This window comes from Lepisosteus oculatus, chromosome 28, assembly GCF_040954835.1.
Source record: "Lepisosteus oculatus isolate fLepOcu1 chromosome 28, fLepOcu1.hap2, whole genome shotgun sequence".
NCBI lineage: Eukaryota > Metazoa > Chordata > Actinopteri > Semionotiformes > Lepisosteidae > Lepisosteus > Lepisosteus oculatus.
The window spans coordinates 1928031-1945363 of record NC_090723.1 but is presented as its reverse complement, the minus strand read 5'-3'; the positions used below and the strand labels follow the sequence as shown (position 1 = coordinate 1945363).

Genomic DNA, 17333 nt, shown 5'->3' with positions numbered 1-17333 from the left:
TGGTCATATTGGCATATGACATATTGGCCCTCTAAATAACACAAAGACCTCTGGTCACTATAAAATGGTCTGGGCTTTGGAGTTATCACTGGATCAGCCAAGCACACAAACAGTGTTGAGGGGCTCCTGAAAATGTTTTCTACCAATTGTGTTGTCTCCAGTCAACCTTGCTGCTTACAATGACTTGAATGATTGCTCGGGTGTCACACAGCAATGGGTTACCATCCCATTGAGCGCAACCCTTGTATTCGCAGATCACTTGAGGCTACAAAAACCATTCTAGGCTCAGGGGCTGTGAGCCGCTGGGTCTGTGTTGACGTTCAACCATGGTGCTCACTGAAAGAGAGAGCACAAGAACAATGCGGTCATCGCAAGACTTTCAAACCTGCCCTGAATCTTACTTTTCTCTTGTTCTTCTGAAAGCTGCGATTTGTACATTTTTAAGTCAGCAACATCAAAGCAGCTGTCAAGTTAATTAGCTTCCCTGTTGTAAAATATATATTATTACTATAAGGGAACAAGTAATAGGTTTATTCCATGCTGAAAAAAAGAAGAAACAGAACACAACGTTTCGGCCGTGGAGCCTTCTTCAGGTGTGTCACTATTACTATAATATTATTTATTACAATATCTTATTTATTAATTTAAAAGAATTGCTTATGAAAGGCAGAACTTGTATTTCCAACCAAAAAGAAAAAGAAAAGTTATGCTTGCTGTCCAATTTCAATATGCCAACCTATCAACATTACAAACAGGATTCAAAAAGCAACAATATTGAAGATCTGAGACACATATTCTAATTCCTTCATCACAAACCAGCCCATGTCCTACCTCCGGTTTACAGACCCTGCTGAAGAGCATTAAGTCTCACAACATCTGAACAAAAACATGTTTATGATTCTGATGCAGCTGCTGAATTTTTAATAAATGTTTCTTTACGAGACTATAACAAGATAGATAGATTGGGCAAGTAGTAGAAGGACAAAGAAGTAGTACTTCATATCCTGGTTGGGTGGTTTTACTCTACAGGTCAACTTATTCAGGATGGTAAGAAGACATTAAATGATCTCTTTTGTACCTCCTCCCTCTCGTGTGAATTGGGCCTGAAATTCCAGCATTCACTCCGACAGATTTATCCTTTGCAGAAAGCTCTGGGCTGTGGAGGGCGGGGTTAAGAACTGGGGTAAGATGGGAGATCCATTTAATGACTCTGTGACTTTCGAGTCTTAGAGAAATATGGGGTCCGTTTCGAATTGATTAGCAGCAGTTGTCATAGAAACCTGGGGCCCTTTTCGAAAAAGTGTTTTTCTCTGGGGATTGTGGGACTGAGACAGCATTTTTGGATGATTTATTTTAAAATTTAAAATTTTATAATAAAATTATAAAATATAATCTTTTATAATAAAATATAATCTTACTCACAGAAACCAAAGCTAATTATCTGAACAATACATATAAGATCTTTTCAGTGCAGAAATGAAGCCTAGCATTCAGTGGCTTTCTTAAACTGATTCTTTAATCATAAAAAAGTTATCATAGATCAAGGACAGTGTTTTTCCAGGTTTTAAAGACTTACAGTCCCATCAGGTTTCTAGAACATATCGGTACCTAAATCGGAAAAGTGGATATTTAGAACAATTAACTCGTTAATTGAGTCAATTAATAGATGAATAGAAGAGACTAATTTGAATCAAAACCAGTGGACCATGGATCTCTCCCCGAACACAGGTGTGTATGAATGATGTTAAATTTCCCTTTTCCAATTCAACGTGACTTTGAACAGCTCCATCTTGGCCATCCCTTTATGTCTCTTCCTGTAACCCACCCTCCTCCTCTCCTTTTCTCCTTCAGCTCACCCTAGCAGCTCCTCTGGGAACGTCTGACCAGCCATGAGCTGCCGGAACAGCCCTGAACCGAGCCTCCAGCCCCCTGTCTGTAAACACTCCAAGGACAGACCTCCTGGAAAAGCTTTTATAAGGGTTTTTTAATAATGCCACAGCTCTCATTACAGGGGAACGAGCTTTTCCTTCCCCTTGCATAGGAAGAAAGAAGAGGCATGGGTGAAGGGAGAAAGAGGTATTGTTCATCTTGCTGTGCGTGAGCGATGTAGTCTGTCCCTGTGAAGGCATGGAGTTCAGGGGGGCCCACACTGTCTTAATGGGGGTTATTAATCCTCAGGCCCCTATCAAATTGAACTGCATGACTGCTTTCTCTTCCATAGACTACTAGGCCTCCTTTTTGTAATGAGAAAGTTCCCATAAAAGAGTGGGATAAAAAAATGGAGACAACCTTCCAATTTATGCTTCTCCTCAAACCCTGTCCCTCATAGCCTGTTCAGTTTAAGACACTTATCCAAGAAAGAATGGCTTTCAGGAAACATGGGAATGTTATACATTTGCCAATTCTTTTGCTGTTAACAATTATGTATCTATTTGCCATGATAAACAGTGCGGAAAACTATGTTATTGATGTGTGAATTCAGGATTTCACACTTACAGTAAAAATAAATAAAATACACATTTGAGCTGTGGAGCCATCCAGACATAGCTCCCTGCTCTAATATATACTGATAATAAAACTAATATTACTGTCTGCACAATTCCTGCTTTGAACTGGACTTAGATTCATGGCAGTGAATTTTCATGTTTCATGAAATTTCTTGATCATGGAGCTGTTCTTGTCTAATTGCTTCCAGTAGGTTTATAGATTGCTGGCTGATTTAACCGGATATTTTCCACAGCCTGTCACTCAAGGTCAGCAGGGAGGTCAGGGATCAAAGTCAGCACACAGTGTCACAGGCATGGTTACCCGAATCTTACCCCTGAGAAAACATTTTAAAAGATGGATCAGATATGGGTGTAATTGTGCAGAACATTCTCCTTTTAAAAAGGCTAATACGGCACCTGTAGAAGTGCTCTTCCTAGTATCAGTAACGACGTGGTGTCATTTAATAGAAAGAGTTGATCAGGGTCTACAATGAACTAATGGGACTTGTCTTCATGCACTAGCTGTATAAGAGCAGAAAACCGATCTCCGTGGGCTTGAATGTTAGGACACCTGGGAATAAAAGAAGATGGCTCAGTTTCTTCCAGTAGATCCAAACATCGTTGACTACAACATGGTTGTAAAGTTGGTTCCTCACACCTACGTTTTTTTTATGAAAAGCAGAGCCCCGCTTGCTTTGAATCAACCAGTTGTTAACATCCAGTTCGCGCCTGGCTTTGTGACAAACTGGCAAGCCCCCCACTCAGTGACCAATGAGAAAGCTCTTTGTCAGTCTGACCAAACAGCCCACTAGTGCTACTCTGTACAGAGACCAAGAGACGCTACTTTTTATTGTATTTCTTTGTTTTGTTGTGTTCTGTTTTTTTTAAAGAAGGAGAGGACAAAGACAGCAAACAAACTGAAATTAATCCTCTTGTTAATTGAAGTTAAATAAGAGGGACTTCTTTAACACTCCACTAATTTGTTTTTTAAAGCCCTGCCTCCACACACACAACATACGATGAAGTCTCATTATTATTTTCACACAAATCCTACAAACCAAGGATTTTTCAGGGTGCTACAGTCGTTGCCTCAGATCTAGTCACTCTGGTAATTCCTCAAGGTGGAAAAAACATTTGGATGGGAGAGTCCTGGAGACGTGCCTTGGGAGAAAGTGAGTAGTCATACATCTCTAATCAGGGGCAATTAAATGTTTTTATTTGCTTCTGTTTTGAAGGGAGTCTAAGAAGCCTCCTCTTGCCCCAAATCTAGAGCTGGCTAAGTCTAATGGCTGATTCATGGCCTTATCCAACAAGAGCCAGAACACAGCAAAAGAAAAAGCACAGACTAGTGTAAAGATTCCATTTGCATTGAGCCATCCCTTGGATGACAACAATCAACAAGACAGGCCCAAGGCTCTAATAGTCTTCAGCATTAACTTCAGACAGCCTGCCTGGCACTTAAATAAAAGAATCTTCTTTTCTGAACTGCTGTGAACTTAAAGCTAGATTCTCAACTTTCCAGCATTGCTGCTGAAGAAGAAAATGCAGAGAGTTATATGTGGCTTTGTAGATCAGAGCAATTCCTTTCAAGGTGTCAGCTTGTATTCTGTGCAACAAGGGTCTATTCCAATGAGCACTCAAACCACTGTATAGTGATGTTTTACCTATTATTTTATGGCCAAGATAAGATAGGGTATATGGGTGGCACAGTGGCACAGTGGTTAGCATTGCTACCTTGCAGTGCTGGGGCCCTGGGTTCAATTCTTGGGGTGTTACCTGCTTGGAATTTGTATGTTCTTCCTGTGTTTGTGTGGGTTTCCTCCCCCAGTCCAAAGACCTCCTGGTAGGCTAAATGGCTTCTGTGAAAACTGGCCCTGGTGTGAGTGTCTTTGAGTCTGTCTGCCCTGTGATGGACTGGTGTCCTGCCCAGGGTGCCCTGCCTTGTACCTGTGCCTGCTGGGATAGGCTTCAGGCCACCATGACCCCGAACTGGATAAGCAGCTATTGGATGCAATGTGAACGAGTTGAAGGTCTTATGTGAGTTATATTTTTCAAGAAAGTTACAAGTACAGTTGATGATTTGAGATATTTCTCCCTATGAGAAGGGAAAACAATTTTAGACATGCAAGATCACAGTTGTACACTCACTCATATCCCTGTGAACTGTCACACATGTTCATAATTAGCTATCATCAGCCAAAACAGGTGGAATAACATCTCATGTTATGTTATGTTATGCATCATGTGTCATATACTGAAAGCTAACTATCAGATTAAGAAGCCATTTTGTCATTATCTTTTCAAGATCGTAGAGACATTCCAGTCTCTGCTTGGTGCAACACCTAAGGGAACTGGTTATTTCCACAAATGGGATCTTCACGGCTTGTCATCTAGCACGTTGGGGAGTCTGTGCTACAGTAGTACACAAAGGAGGTGCTTGAGCTGCAAAAAAATCTGCCCCCTCTTTTGGAGGCTCAACTTCAGCTTTCCCTTCCTATCTTTGTCCTGCAGAACAATAGTCTCATATATACAGTAAACATTCTGTTATTGCTGCTTTTGAAAAGCATCCAATTTTCAGCACAAATGCCTGGTCTTAGAGAACTCTTTCCAATCTACCACACCCTTATATACTGTATACCAAGCACAGAACTTCTGTTAACAATCATCTGTGCTTGAATTAACTCAGGACAATTTTACAACTGGCCCTAATCAATCCTTACCGATGAGCTCTTTTCTATTTACAACACACAATGGGGATAGCTACAGGGGATAGAGACTACACCATATCCTAGGGCCTTTATAGACCCCTTCAACTTTTCCCCATATTCTGTCATACTGGAAACGGATTCATTCAAGTCACAGCTGTACCTGAAAACTTATGTGATGACTAGTGTAACCATCGAGAAATGAAGACAGTGTCTTTCCTGTTAGTCTAGAGTGTGGGAGAGAGAAAAGAGAATAGACCTGACTCTAGGGTGCAACTGCTGTTATATCCAAAAAGCTGAATCATTGACGGTTGCTAATCAGAACAGACACCCAGTGAGTCATTGGATCCTAGTCCAAACTGCAGTCACAATGAAGCTTTTCTGCTCTCCGCTGGAGGGTTTTGTGAATGTCCAGTAAGCCTGCAGTCAGCACTAATTGCTGGGCTGTTTTGCAGAACTGACACCACAAAGGCTTAATATTTGCCCGATACTGACTATGACACAGCTTATCCTTTGGCACATCCTGTTAACAAAGTTGATTGTGTGCTACAGTGGCCTTGGTTTGCTCAACACCTTTATTCCAAGAAGCAAGGGGCTGTGCACCATGCTGAGAGTCTCAAACATGCTTTGTTGTGTCTATGGCTGTAACGTTAAGGACTTGCTTGTGTCAAGAGGGTGCCACCTAGAGGACAGGATGGCTTCTGCAACCCCCCTGGTCCCACATTTGCAGTCTAAGAGTTTTAAACCACGCACGGTGGTGAGAACCACTTGAATTGGAACAGACCGGTAAAAAACAGTAGGATTCCTCTACACATGCCATGTGCTCAGGGGCAGCATGGTGGTGCAGAGGTTGACACTGCTGCCTCCCAGTGCTGGGGCCCTGGGTTCTGTGTGCAGTTTGTATGTTCTCCCCCTGTGTTGGTGCAGGTTTGCTCCAGGTGCTCCAGTTTCCTCCCACAGTCCAAAGACACACTGGTTGTTCAATTGGCTTCTGGGAAAATTGTCCCTCGTGTGAGTGTGTTTGTCCAGTGTGTACTTGTTGCTCGTCAGGCTAGGCTACAGCTCCCAGTTGATCCTGAATTGGAATGAAGTGATTAGAAAGTTGATGGACAGATAATAACAATCCTTCACGTTTTGGAGGTATCATAGATTCTAATAGATGTACTGGAGTATGGGCATGTATAATTGACAAGAATTATTTTTAATGCATTTTTTTCTGTGGTACTGAGACTTTTTTAAGACCTAGAAAGGCAAACAACATTCTTTTACATCAGTACAGTATATCATCCACAATCTGGACAGAGTTTTGCTATCTACTAACCACGATCATATTGACCTTCTCCATTGGTACTAAAAGCAGGCAGCATCTCAGCTCCACACACACACAAAGTGAACATACACCCCACCCTGCATTAAAAAAATTCAGGACAGGTACAAATCTGTTCAACCAGTGTGAGCTAGCACTTTGTGTGAAAGATCAGTGTCTGCAAAGCCCAGATGGCCAGTCAGTTGTGTCGCTCAAGATTCTTAGAGATCTATTTAGGATTGAATTCTGGGAACAAGTCATAGGAGCTGGATTAGCCTTGAAACTCATTACTGTCTTGCTGATGTCATTGATGTTCCCACAAGTGTGAAAAGAGTACAACAGTTTCACAAGCACTGCGAGTATGCTGCTTTGTGAAGGGGGGAGGGGAGAGAGGCTCAGCCCAAACCGTTCGTGACTTGGCACCGAATTGAGGGTTTCTTGATTCAATGCCCAGGGCCGTAGATGGGTGGCAGGGGGGGTCTGATAGAAAGGGGGATTCCTCTTTGGGATACGCCTCTGTTCTCCTTTCTCTGGTCAGTCAGCAGCCTGACAAAAGAATCAAAAGACTGAGAAAGGAGGAAGGGCCCTTCTCCGCCGAAAAGGTCCCCCCGCGCGTCAGCTCACAATGGGCCTTTGTGAGAGAGGGGAGCCTCCGGCCTGGAAGAAGAGCAGAGGTGGCGGTTTGGGGAGGGGGGGGCAGGAGGTAAAGGGGATCAGACAGCTCCTCATGGAATTACACGCACTTGCACATGTTGTATGGATACTAATAAAATAATTACTATCTTCACCCTGCTCCAACCTTTTTCTAACAACTTCAACCACTTCAGGGTTGCAGGGGAGCCAGAGCCTATCCTGGCCAGCAACCCTGGACGCCAGTCCATCGCAGGGCAGGCACACACAAACATTCACAGCAGCTACACTTTTCCCCCAAACCCAGTAACCTACCGGTATGTTCTTGTACTGTGGGAGGAAACTGGAGCACCCAGAGGAAACCCCTGCAGACACAAGGAGAACATACACGCTCCACACAGAGCACACCGGGTCCAAAACTGGACCCAGGGCACCAGCACTAAGGAGTAGCAATGCCCACCACTGAGCAGCTTTGTCACCTGAAGTCACCCAACTCCAACTCGTTAATGTCTGAATAAGTTATGTATTGTCACTCAAAATTCCTCCATCCACTTTTTTCAGTAAACATATACAATATACACGAATAGCTGAAACATTCAGTTTCTTACAGCAATATAATTTGGACATGTCACAGGTCTGTGTTGTAGGGGCAAAAGAGGTCCTTGTGTGAGACTCTTATGGGTTAATACATTCAGTGGGCACCCAGAATCAGGCAGGGATCTAAATTGGCTACAAAGGCTTGGAATATTTTTTTGAATATTTTTTCCTAAAATAATGTTAGACTTTTCTTTTTCAATTATTGAGCAGGATCAAAAACTATATTTCAACTAAAAATAACAGTTCTACATAATGTCAAATCTGACTCTGTCCTGGGCTTATTACTTCTGATCTGGCTCGAGTGTGTTTTAAACAGATACCTACTGCATATGACATATCAGAAAGAAGAGTTCCCCGTGACACCTCAAGAGTAACTGAAAGGCGGGGTTAAACACTGGGAATAGCCCCTGTGCCATAAGTGGAAATATCTGCTCTGATTCCCATACGATTGGTAATGGTCACTCATAAACCCCCATTCATGTTAATAACATCGAAGGACCATGGTTAGAAATCACCGCAACTCTGCTGGAATCTGCTGGACACTGTGGGAGATGTTTTTGTCACAAACTACACTAATCCCAAGCCTTCACTGAACTGTGCTGTGACTCCTTGCATCCCTAAAAGAGGCGATCCGTTCCAAGGACCAAGTGTTTTAATGAGGACTGAAGAATGTCAGACCCAATTGAACCTGTGTACGCTGAGCCCCAGGAGGGCTGATGGCACGCCAGCTCTCTTTCTGGATAGTGCTGACCTGCACAAGTGCGCGAGAGAAACTCCGCTCCACTGAAGAGACGGCTCTGTGCAATATCTGCACTCTCGCTATCCAGGGAACTACTTGTTCTGTTTTCGGCTTTTCTCCCTCTGTTCCAGAGATCAAAGACATCCTTCATTTGTCACAGTGCAAAGAAAAGTCAAATGAGAGTGATTTTTTTTTTTTACCGCTAAAAGCACAATGGCCCCCTTTCAGGGATGTGCCTGCATTTACTAGCACGGCTGATTTAAAGGCTGGTCCATTCTCCCACGAAAGCCGTAGCTGGTGGACATTTGTCAAGACAGTGTGACAGCCCTGCTCGGTGTCACCCGGAGAGCCATGAACCGGAGCCACAGGCGAAAAGAAACAGTTCCCTTGTTTTAGTGTGGTTTACATCCAAGATTTACTGCCTCTATTCATCTCCTGACTATTTACAACCGCATGTGGACCAAATTGAGCTCATCAAGTGAAAACCCATCTGATTTCCCATCACTCAGCTGTGGTTTCCGCTCTCATGTGGTCGTCCTGTCACTCTTGGCTGTTTTTTTTTTGCACTGCCACAAGCGTAACTATTGCTGCTTGTTTATATTAACTGCATTTTACTTCCTTTTCATTGCCATTAAAAAGCCTGTTAAAGCATGCACACAAAAGGGTGAATATAAACATTTAATAAATGCTATGGTTTGTACCGTTGCTGGCAAATGCTAATTTATCTCATCTGAAACCACTCGTTTTCCTCCTGCGTTCGGAATAACAAAGTTGGGAAACAGTGCATGGGCACAGTGGTCAGCATTGCTGTCTTGTAGTGCAGGGCTCCTGGGTTCAGTTCCTGGGGTGGAGTGTGTATCTTCTCCCTGTGTTTACGTGGTCTGATCTCTGGGTGCTCCGGTTTTCTCCCACTGTCCAAAGACACACTTGTGTGTTAATTGGCTTCTGGGAAAATTGTCCCTGGTGTGTGTGTGTGTTTGAGTCTGTGTGCTCTAAGATGGACTGTTGTGCCGTCAAGGGTGTACCCCCTGCCTTGGACCCATTACTTAATGAGATGGACTCTGGCTTCCCTGCAAGCTTGTATTGGTAAACGGTTAGCAGACAGATGGACGGATAAACATTTCATGTTTTTTAAAACATTTCTGCTATCTCTTCGCATGTCCTTTAAGTGCAATTGCAAAACACAAAATGTCTAAATCCAAAGTGTAAATTTTACATTTAAGGAACTTTTATCCTGAATAAATACCAGACAATTTTGGGCTATAAAATCCGTTCACCCTTCTTGAAGTGCATTTAAATATGACCACAGGACGCTCTTCTTTAAGACAAAGATAACCGGCCTTGACTGTTGGAGCTGAATCCCTGACTTCTTTCAAGAGCTGTCTGGATGAGATCCTCTGATCAATTAGCTACATGCTACCAAAGGGGTCAGATGGGCAGGATGAGAGGTTTGTAACTTTTTCATGACAAAAGGTTGTGGCAACAGCACAGGGGATTACAGGATGTGATTTACCATCATACGGGGAGATTCACACCATCCGCTGTCGCAATCAAGCCCAATCCATCATTCAGGATCCCAACCATCCCGACCACAGGCTGTCCTCCCCCCTGCGCTCTGTCAAGCGGTACTGTACAGCTAAAGCTCAGCCCACTAGACCTAAGAACAACTTCTACCCTCCTGCAGTACACATCCTCAACACCTAACTGCAATGTCTCAAACTCAATGCACGCCTGCACTATGCACGGTTTTTTCTTTCGTTAGTACATATTTATAGTTCTGGTTGTATTATTTACTATCTTGTAATATACTGTCTTACATTGTATGGTGTTGTCTGTTGTATCGTGTATGTCCCGAGAGATCAGCGCGAATAATAAGTCCAGTGCACACGTACACGTGTAATGAGTTCCTCTACTCTCTGTTCTCCACGGATCAGAACGCTTGCTCTTGCCCGGGGCAGCTTTGGGAGGGCTTTGATGGGCTGTCACTAGATGTCGCTGTTATATTTACTGAACCTGCGCACAGTCGAGGGGGGATAGAGGCCTGAGAAATAAAAATGGCTGAAAGTGAGGAGTCTAAAGCTACCTGTACGTTTTTCTTTAAAAAAACGAACAAAAAAGTCTCTGTTCGGAAGCGAAAAGCCAGCGACAGCGAGAAAGGTAACTGCGTTGTTCTGTTTCTGTGGGTTAATCGTCACACGTCCTTCTCGTTCACCTGTGAGCATGGTGTTTGTCCACTCTTTGTGAAGAAACACATCGACGTAGTAGCAAACATACTCGTGTTTGTAGCTGCTGCAGCCCAGTGTCAGTCTGAGAAGATTGGAGCCAGTTACAACAGTCTGTAAAAGCTTTGCACGTTTTAAGGCTCAGTTGCATATACATTTTTTTTAGAATGGGAATGATTTCCTCATTACGTTCAAACTCCACTGTATCGGCTTAGCGAAGAAGATTGAAATGACAAGAAAATGTTTAGAGAACGTGACAAACTTTTCAGTTTTTCATAATACATAAGGAGATAAACTATCAGAAAGTTAACAATCTGTTGGACGATTATTGGTTACATGATACTAGTGTAGACTCAGGCAGTTTAACATCATACAGGACATGGTATCCATAACCTTAATCTATCACATTATGTGAGTCTACCCTGCTGCTAGTCTGTCAGGCTGCCCTGCGATAATGGTGCCTGGTCATGTGTTACGTCTGTGTTATCTCTGTTAAAGCTGCCTGTTTAAATGCAGTCATGCCTCTGTATTTGCCCCGTCCTGCCCCAGGTAGCAGCAGTGATGAAGGAGGACATGCAGTGATACGACGGGAGAAGAAGGCCACTATTGCCAATCCCATGATCCAGGGGGTAAGATTCCAGGTTTGGAATGGGAATGTTAGGAAATGCAGTAGAACTATTTCCTGTGCCTTTGATACCACTGACACACTGCCTATGAGCATTGCTGATAAAATGAAAAAAGGAACTCTGTAGGTTTCATGCTATTCATTTTTATTTTAATTAAAGGAAAAAGAAAGCGGTTTTATAGACTAATTCCCCTCCGTATGGTGTTTCCATTTCAGGTATTAGAGGTTTGCACATGCTGGTTAATCATACTTTATATTTTAAAATATTTGATGCCATATGGATCATTTATCAAAGACAAAGATTTATTAAATCTCAGAGTGAGATTTAGGCTGATTTCAATTTGCATGCTCTTTTGGTACACACACCAGGAAAAAATCTGGCTTAAATCATGTCTGTCCATTTAGCATATTGTTACATGTTTTTTTTTAATCATATAAAAAGTGGCAAATGTTAAAGTATTATTTAATGGAACAGTATAAAAAAACATGCATAGTTGCATTTTTTAAATTTCCTCATTGTGAATAAAAAAAAACTTATATCCTATCCTCCATAGACAGCTGTGTGAATTTAATATTGTTCTTTTTATCAGTACAGGCAGTAGAGCCTGCAATGGTAAAACCTGAAAAGTATCAAACTGTTGTGCAGCAGTGGCCTTAGCAGTGGTCCTGTTCTGTAGCTTGGTTGAATTACCCCAGTTTTAACTAAGGCTGATACAGTAAATCACGTGAAAGTCCACTCATTTACAAGAAGTGGTATAGCTCTGAAATATTACTGGTATACAGAGTGGGAAGCTCATCCTTTACCTTTGATCTGCCGGCTGTGACACGAACACACAGACTCCTGCACGGAGAGCTCTGGCGTGTTCTCAGATCTGTTCTGAGTGCTGTCCTTTTCCTCTTGCTCTTTCAGACCAAGAAGGCGGAGAAAGAGAAAGTAGCCTCCAGTGACAGCGAAGGTGAAAAGGAGGATCAGAAGATGACGATAGCTTACAAATCCACCAAATCTGCTGTGAGTCATCTGCGAGATATACAAAAACCTGAATACCCCTCTGTTAAAGACTATGTGTAGTAAATTTCCTGACTATACTAAAATGTCCACCAAAGACCAGATAACCCTTGTTTTGATATCTTTCATTCCATTGATCATCAACAGGTAAACCTTTGGTGCTTTGGGGTGAGATTATGTTACTGAAACCATGGGATTCGCTTGAATATTTAGAACCAGGCTGGAAATGTCATTATCCATCAATGACTGGGATTCTTAAAGAGGAGGTACTAGAACAGCGACACTATGGATCTGCTGGGTACCTGCAGGCTGTCAGTGACATCAGTGCTCCACAGATTAGCACCGACTCTTCCTTAAGGCTGAGGTTCAACCAGTGTCTTTAGGGACTCATTTGATCTCTTCCTGTTTTTGTCCCCAATGTTGCAGAAACCAGAAGGGCCAGAGGACATGGGTGCTACAGCGATCTACGAGCTAGACACGGAAAAAGACAAGGATGCTCAGTCCATCTTTGAGCGCAGCCAGAAAATCCAGGAGGTAATCATCCCAGTGGTCATTGGAGAAGAGAAAATTTCTATTCTTGGTTCACAAAATCAGAAAATTGGCTCTCCTGGTACAGCCTATCTTTTAGAGCTATTTAGTCCTTACCTGTTATTCTGTTCACTTCAGTTTCAACTGGCTATCAAATGCAAACAAATGTACATATTAATATAATATTTATGCTACTAAAAATGAGCAATTTTCTAAAGCAAATAATTGTTTAGCAACAAAAACAAATTTCTCCAATCAAAACAGGATCTAAAATAAAAAGACATAAGTTTTTCTTTTCCAAGGAAGTACTTGACAAGCTGTCAAAGAAAACCCGTTTGTTTCCATTAGGAACTGTCAGGGAAAGAAGATGACAAAATCTACCGAGGAATAAATAATTACCAGAAGTTTATCAAACCCAAAGACACATCCATGGGGAACGCCTCTTCAGGGATGGTCAGGTATGTTTTGGAAGATGTGGCTGGAGAGGGTAGCTAATATTCATTAAAAAATGGTAGTGCATCACACAGAGAAAATGTAATGAACTCTGTTCTTACCGAACCGAGAGCTGGAGTATGGCATAGGGGTTAAAGAGCAGTACTTCCACGAGGCAGTGAGGTGGACCGAGGTGCACGGCGGAGAGAATACGCAGGCGGGCAGGCGCGGGCGATGGGCACAATCCAAGACGCGTTCAGGAAGCCAGCAGGGTTTGTACAGAGAGGGAAGGTACGCAGGAAATTCAGGAGTGAAATCAGGGTGCAAACCCCGATCAAAAGCCAGAAAAACAAACAACTAAGTTGAGTGCAGGGAAAACCCAAAGCAAAGCATTAAACACGAGAGAGGTCCGTGGCCGAGAGGGAACTGGGAACACCAGGACCACCAGGAGTACAGACTCTCTGAGACAAAGCAGAAAACACTGGGAAATCGGGTCTTAAATATCCTGGGGAAAGAAGGGAAGTACTGGGTTGATAGCGATCAGGTGGGATTGATTTCCTGCCACTTTTGCGTTGTTATGGTAACGGATTGATCAGTGGAGCAGCAGAACTGTTGGTTGCCATGGTTCCTGGGACTTGTCTTCTGGTAGTCTTTCTAGAGCAAGTATGGCAGTGTTTATAAGTGTGTTAATAAAATATCTGCAAATTCAACACAATGAAGCGCTTGTTCATTAAAAGCAAGGCTTTTCAGTTGAATGTGACCACTTTAAATGCAAAGCTTGACTGTTCAGATGCTATCAGATCAGTGCTCAGAGCTCCAGATTTTGGTTTTGACCACAGGAAAGGTCCCATCAGAGCTCCAGAGCACCTGAGGGCAACAGTGAGGTGGGATTACCAGCCTGACATCTGCAAGGACTACAAAGAGACGGGCTTCTGTGGCTTTGGAGGTAAGACGGTATCCATGGGTGATGAGATGGCAATGGGCATTTCCATTTACAGCTTTTATCTGAAGCTTCTTCAATGGCTTGGCTCTCCATGCAGCACAACAGCAACACAAGCTTTAGGGGTCCAGCACTCAAGGACCGAGTATTTGGCTTTCGTTAAGATTTCGTCAGTAACATTTTATCAAAGTACGCCTTTAACATAATGTCGGCCTAATAACGGTATGACATGTTTTTGTCTTGGTGTCCATTTGCCACACTTAGTGAAGTGTGTGCCATCTGTGCAAAAAAAACCTTGAGAGCTGAGAGCACCTCTGTGTTTCCGGACAGACAGCTGCAAGTTTCTCCACGACCGCTCGGACTACAAACATGGCTGGCAGATCGAGAGGGAACTGGAGGAGGGGCGCTATGGGGCAAACGGTAAGTTTGGACACGGGTGGGGGTTTGGGAGGCTCTAATCCAGAAGCCTCTGGCTAAGGAAAGGGACGCTCAGGAAGAAGATGGAGTATTCCTCCACTCGTAGTACAAGTATTTCACAGTTTGGGAATGCTTATTGTATAATCACTACACGTATGCGTTGGTATGTAAAATAAACAGTGCAAAATCAATCTATAGCCATTTCTTTGATGTCAGCTGTTGGTAAGATGAAAATCTACCATTTAGATAACTAAAGAAAAGTCCTTATGTCACTGAACAGTGGTGGTACTTACAGAATGAACCTGTAAATTTAAAAACATCATAAGGATGTGAGTAAAGGGAAAAAATAATTATGTTCTGGCTGATGATAACCAGGGTAGCGCCCATTATTAATGAAAGCACCAATTCATTAATAAAAAAACAAAACTCAATCTGTGTTTTTGGCTTTTTGGAAAACCACACCTGGTTTGCTGGAGGCTTGCTGGCTTGTACCCACACGAGTAAGAGCACGTTAATCAGTCTCATTCCTTCCTGAGGGGTACATGGGTCATTGATGAAAAGTGGCATCTAAAAACAACTGCAGTTCCAAATTGAGTAGGTCCGCAATCCAAAAAAGTGGCATTTAACGTAATTATGCGAAAGTCTTCCTCAGAGGCTCATGACTGTAACGGCATCTCTCCTACAGACGATGAGAACTACGAGGTGAGCAGTGATGAAGAGAACCTGCCCTTCAAGTGCTTCATCTGCAGGGAATCCTTCAAAAACCCCATCATTACCAAGTGAGCACATCCAGCAATCTCCTGGGACTTGATAGCAGAGCTGTTTCATATGATTTAGCAAAAGCTGAAATGACTGCGGGGAGTGAATAGAGATCCCTCATTTTTTTTTTATTGCTAATGCACAAGTATAGATATGTGCAGCTGTCCTACATTTGTAGTGTAAAACACCCGACGATCATTCTGACCTTGAAATCGACTGCTGCAGGGGCACAGTAGCTGCCATGTGTCACGAGGGTGGGGGCTGCACTTCCACAAGCACTTTCGCTTGAGGTGTTAAATCAGTAAGAAAGGAGATGCTCATTCAGTGTTTTCTCTGATCTTAGGTGCCGTCATTATTTCTGCGAGAGATGCGCTCTGCAGCATTATCGGAAGTCCAAGCGCTGCTACGTGTGTAACCAACAAACCAATGGGGTGTTTAATCCGGCCAAAGGTATACTTGCTTCCAGTGTTTTTCTCCCATTAGCACCCAAGTTTAAACTATCAATGTCTTGGCATCATGTGCCTGTAGTCTCTCTGGTTTCTTTAATAGCTTACAAGGTGTGGAGTAAAAGGAATCATACACATGTCATGTCAATAACACATGTGGGGCTGGTGATGCTTGGAGTAAGTAACTTCAGTACTGATATTACACCTGGAAGTCTTTGGATCAATTAGCTACAATGGTTTAGACAGTCCAAATAGCCTCCTCCTGTATCTAACTGTTCTTATGTATCAGGAATGCTAGTTATCTAGTGTGCATACGCATCTCCAAAAGCCATTACTAGCTAACCTTTAACGGACTCACTGCTCTTGGGACCTGGCCCAGGTCTTGTGTTGCATTTAAGGTTGGTCTGAATAAGTGTTCTCCAGGTGCTCCCGTTTCTTCCCATTTCCCAAGGTCATTCTGGATTGGATAAGTGGCATGTCGCCATGTGTGAGTTCCCCGCAGTGGACAGGAATCCTGATTTGTGCACTGTGCTTCCTGGATATGCTCTAGGAATAAGTGTGCTGAAGCATATCCTAGTCTAACTCTTTACTTCCCCATTAGGTTGGCTTTTGAACTTTGAAGAAAAGGTAATTCCATTTAGACCTCATGTATCTTCACTACCCTTTCTGTTCTCCCTACAGAGCTGATTGCAAAGATTCAGAAACATCAGTCAGAGGAGACAGAGCAGATCCACTCATCAGATGAGAATTAGGACAAGTATATCTTTGTCCTCTTTCAGATTCAATTGACTTTACATTTGATCATTCTTTTAAACAAGTCTTGTATTTTATTTTTGGTGTCCCTATTGTTTTAGTGTATTTGCCATCTTGTACAGTCTCATTTGTTTTTTGGAATAAAATACCGTCTTTATTATCATTTATATGACTAGTGCTTACCTACTGTTTATCATTGGGTATCTTAGGCGTGTAATGTTTTGATCTGACTGTGCACTGCTAGATGAACCTACAGCTTCTTCAACCATCAGAACCGTCATTAGAGGCTTTCCATCTGGACAACAACACCCACAAGCTATTCAGACATTTCATTTGTACACTGTGGTTGAACTCTCCAATAGACATTTCTCAAACACTTTTACACAAAACTTAGTATAAGCTGCAAACATTTTTACTATGATCAATTTTATGGAGTGTTTTCTGTTGCTGCTTAAAACAGACAAGGGCATATGCCAAAGCAAATGGTCTGCAAAGGATTACTTACTGCTTAGCAAAAGCCTTTTGCTCAGTGGTGTTAAAGTTGTCACGTTTACTGTTTTTACACACAACTACATTTACAGTCTGTTGAAATCATATGGCAGCATGAAAAGTTCAAATTCATGAACAGTAGCTGCCAAAATGTATTGCACATCAAGTTTTTTTTTTTAACACTGAGCTCACAAACCTGCTTCCTTAATTCTCTTAATGTACCTTCAACACAAAGTTTTTAGAACCTGTATTT

General features: G+C 42.6%; 1 protein-coding gene across 1 annotated transcript; it reads left to right on the top strand.

Moving 5' to 3' along the window:
- Positions 1 to 10494: 10494 nt before the first annotated feature.
- Positions 10495 to 16758, top strand: rnf113a (ring finger protein 113A). Its single transcript, XM_006638102.3, has 10 exons — positions 10495 to 10620; positions 11235 to 11314; positions 12221 to 12319; positions 12743 to 12850; positions 13193 to 13302; positions 14116 to 14222; positions 14547 to 14636; positions 15319 to 15412; positions 15736 to 15842; positions 16520 to 16758. The coding sequence occupies exons 1-10, from the start codon at positions 10518 to 10520 to the stop codon at positions 16588 to 16590; spliced, it is 969 nt and encodes a 322-aa protein (XP_006638165.1). The 5' UTR covers positions 10495 to 10517; the 3' UTR covers positions 16591 to 16758.
- The last annotated feature ends 575 nt before the right edge of the window (positions 16759 to 17333 follow it).

Bases quoted from the DNA above. Each gene is read 5' to 3' on its own strand.
- rnf113a (XM_006638102.3), top strand. From the start codon at position 10,518: ATGGCTGAAAGTGAGGAGTCTAAAGCTACCTGTACGTTTTTCTTTAAA. The intron at 10,621-11,234 runs GTAACTGCGTTG...GTCCTGCCCCAG, and splicing joins AGCCAGCGACAGCGAGAAAG to GTAGCAGCAGTGATGAAGGA. The intron at 13,303-14,115 runs GTATGTTTTGGA...TTTTGACCACAG, and splicing joins GCCTCTTCAGGGATGGTCAG to GAAAGGTCCCATCAGAGCTC.